General features: G+C 60.1%; 1 protein-coding gene across 1 annotated transcript; it reads left to right on the top strand.

The window, feature by feature from the left end:
• Positions 1-440: 440 nt before the first annotated feature.
• Positions 441-1,871, top strand: PDE6G (phosphodiesterase 6G). Its single transcript, XM_056115806.1, has 4 exons — positions 441-610; positions 1,126-1,285; positions 1,531-1,571; positions 1,780-1,871. Exons 2-4 carry the CDS (start codon positions 1,146-1,148, stop codon positions 1,854-1,856), a joined length of 258 nt encoding a protein of 85 aa, XP_055971781.1. The 5' UTR covers positions 441-610; positions 1,126-1,145; the 3' UTR covers positions 1,857-1,871.
• The last annotated feature ends 264 nt before the right edge of the window (positions 1,872-2,135 follow it).

Here is a 2,135-nt window from a genome sequence, read left to right as displayed (position 1 = left end):
TGGGCACATGTGCCTAGCATGTTTGTAAACGGTGTGTGTGGCATGTGCTTGCAGCGTGCATCGTAGATGTGGCTATGTGTGCCTGCAGTGTGTGTGTACGTTGGTGTGTCTGCATCTGTGATGTGTTATATGTTGGTGCACATATGTACGTGGGTGTATATGTTTGTGTGTAGCATGTATGTACAGGCTGCAGGTGTGTGTATGTGAACATACATGTACCTGTGCCAGCATATGCGTATGTGCGGGCAGGCGTGTTTTAGTGTGCATGTACTGTTAGGTGGTTGTGTGTGCCTATAATACGGATATGTGGGAATACGTGAGTGTGCCTGCAGCATGTATGTATGTGTGGGCAGATGTTTGTGGATATATACGTGCCTGTGGCACACATGGGAAGAGGCATGTCTGCAGTGTGCATGTGGTGCCTCTTCTTGTGTGCAGTTGCCTCCTTATGGGTGAGTCTGCCTTACTGTGGGCGTGTCTCACCCCTACCCCCACCCTGCCCTGGGCCTGCCTGCAGATGACTGCACATAAGCCGCTTACCCGCTTGGGATAAATTTCAGATGCCCCAGGGAGAACCACGCTGGTGCCCAGTGATACCCGCCCCGCCCAGGTGAGCTGGTAAGTGTCCACCACATGACTGCTGGCCCAAGGTGGGGGGCCCTGCCCATGGGCCGGCATCTTGGCACCCCAAAACCTATCTGGGGAGTTCCTGCCTCTCTGGCCCAGTGGTGACCAAGTGGACCATGTGGTGTTGGGCCCCTTGGGGTGGGGGTGAGGGTATTAGGGAGGGGCAGAGCCACACCACCAGGCCTGCTGCCCGATAGAGACCCAGAGGACAGTGTCCCCCACAGGTCAGTCCTGTCCCTGCTGTGTGGGCAGTACTGTCCCCGAGAGGCTGCGGGCATGTATGGGGCATGCAGGGTGGGGCTCGGGGGCTGCGCAGCCAAGCAGCCCGGGGATTAGTCTCCCCTGGGGCCCTGGGGTTTAGGATTGCTGCCTCGGCCAAGGTCACGGCTGCAGAGGCTGAGGGGGCCTCTCCTGAGCTGGGGGTTCCGCTGCTGTGGGGGGGGGGGGTGAACTGACAGCTGGGGAAGTATGGGTTAACGGCCCTGCCTGGTGCTGCAGCCCCCAGCACCGTGGTGAACATGGAGCCAGCCAAGGCTGAGATCCGGTCGGCCACCCGGGTGGTTGGGGGGCCCGTCACCCCCAGGAAAGGACCTCCCAAGTTCAAGCAGCGGCAGACCAGGCAGTTCAAGAGCAAGCCTCCCAAGAAAGGAGTCCAGGGGTGAGCACAGCTGGAGGAAGGGCTGAAGGGGGAGAACGTGGGCGGAGGGCAAGGGGGCTAACGGGGGGCACGCCCCAGCAGCACGGGACAATGGGGCGCCCCACCTCCCTCTCCTGTTGTTTCATGGGTCTGGGACGTACCTGAAGCCCCACACAAGGGCACACTCATACACACACACACACATACACACACACACGGACACGGACACACTGGGTCCTGCGCACCAGCACTCTGTCTGCTTGCAGGTTTGGGGACGACATCCCTGGAATGGAAGGCCTGGGGACAGGTATGGCTGCTGGGGTCCCTCGCGCTCCCTGTGCAGGGGTCTGGCTCTATCTGCCCTCGGGGACCTGGGCATATTGGGGCTTGCCCTTCTGGGTTCCTCGTCTAGCCCAGAATGGACTCCTGTGAGGTGGGGGGCGTCAGGGGCCTGGCTGCTCCTCCCCGGGGTCTGCGGCACCCTCCGTCTTCCTGAGCTGCGGCCTCTTCTCCAGACATCACGGTCATCTGCCCCTGGGAGGCCTTCAACCACCTGGAGCTGCACGAGCTGGCACAGTATGGGATCATCTAGACGCTCCCCCCCACGTCCACCAGACCCCCGCTCGGTGGTGACAGGAACCCAGGACCAGCCCCTTCCAAAACCACACTTGCTGTCTCCTTGAAAATAAATTGCTAATGGGGCCAGAGCAATAGCACAGCGGGTAGGGTGTTTGCCTTGCACACGGCTGACCTGGGTTCGATCCCCGGCATCCCATATGGTCCCCCAGCACCACCAGGAGTAATTCCTGAGTGCAGAGCTAGGAGTAACCCCTGAGCATCGCTGGGTGTGACCCCCAAAAAATAATAAATT

The sequence above is a fragment of the Sorex fumeus genome, unplaced genomic scaffold (genome assembly GCF_029834395.1).
Source record: "Sorex fumeus unplaced genomic scaffold, SorFum_2.1 ptg000029l, whole genome shotgun sequence".
NCBI lineage: Eukaryota > Metazoa > Chordata > Mammalia > Eulipotyphla > Soricidae > Sorex > Sorex fumeus.
The sequence above is the reverse complement of the archived record's forward strand: the minus strand, read 5'-3'. Positions and strand labels throughout refer to the sequence as shown.

Coding starts and splice junctions, on each gene's coding strand:
- PDE6G (XM_056115806.1), top strand. CDS start 1,146: ATGGAGCCAGCCAAGGCTGAGATCCGGTCGGCCACCCGGGTGGTTGGG. Junction 1,286..1,530: donor CCCAAGAAAGGAGTCCAGGG/GTGAGCACAGCT, acceptor GTCTGCTTGCAG/GTTTGGGGACGACATCCCTG. Junction 1,572..1,779: donor AATGGAAGGCCTGGGGACAG/GTATGGCTGCTG, acceptor CCTCTTCTCCAG/ACATCACGGTCATCTGCCCC.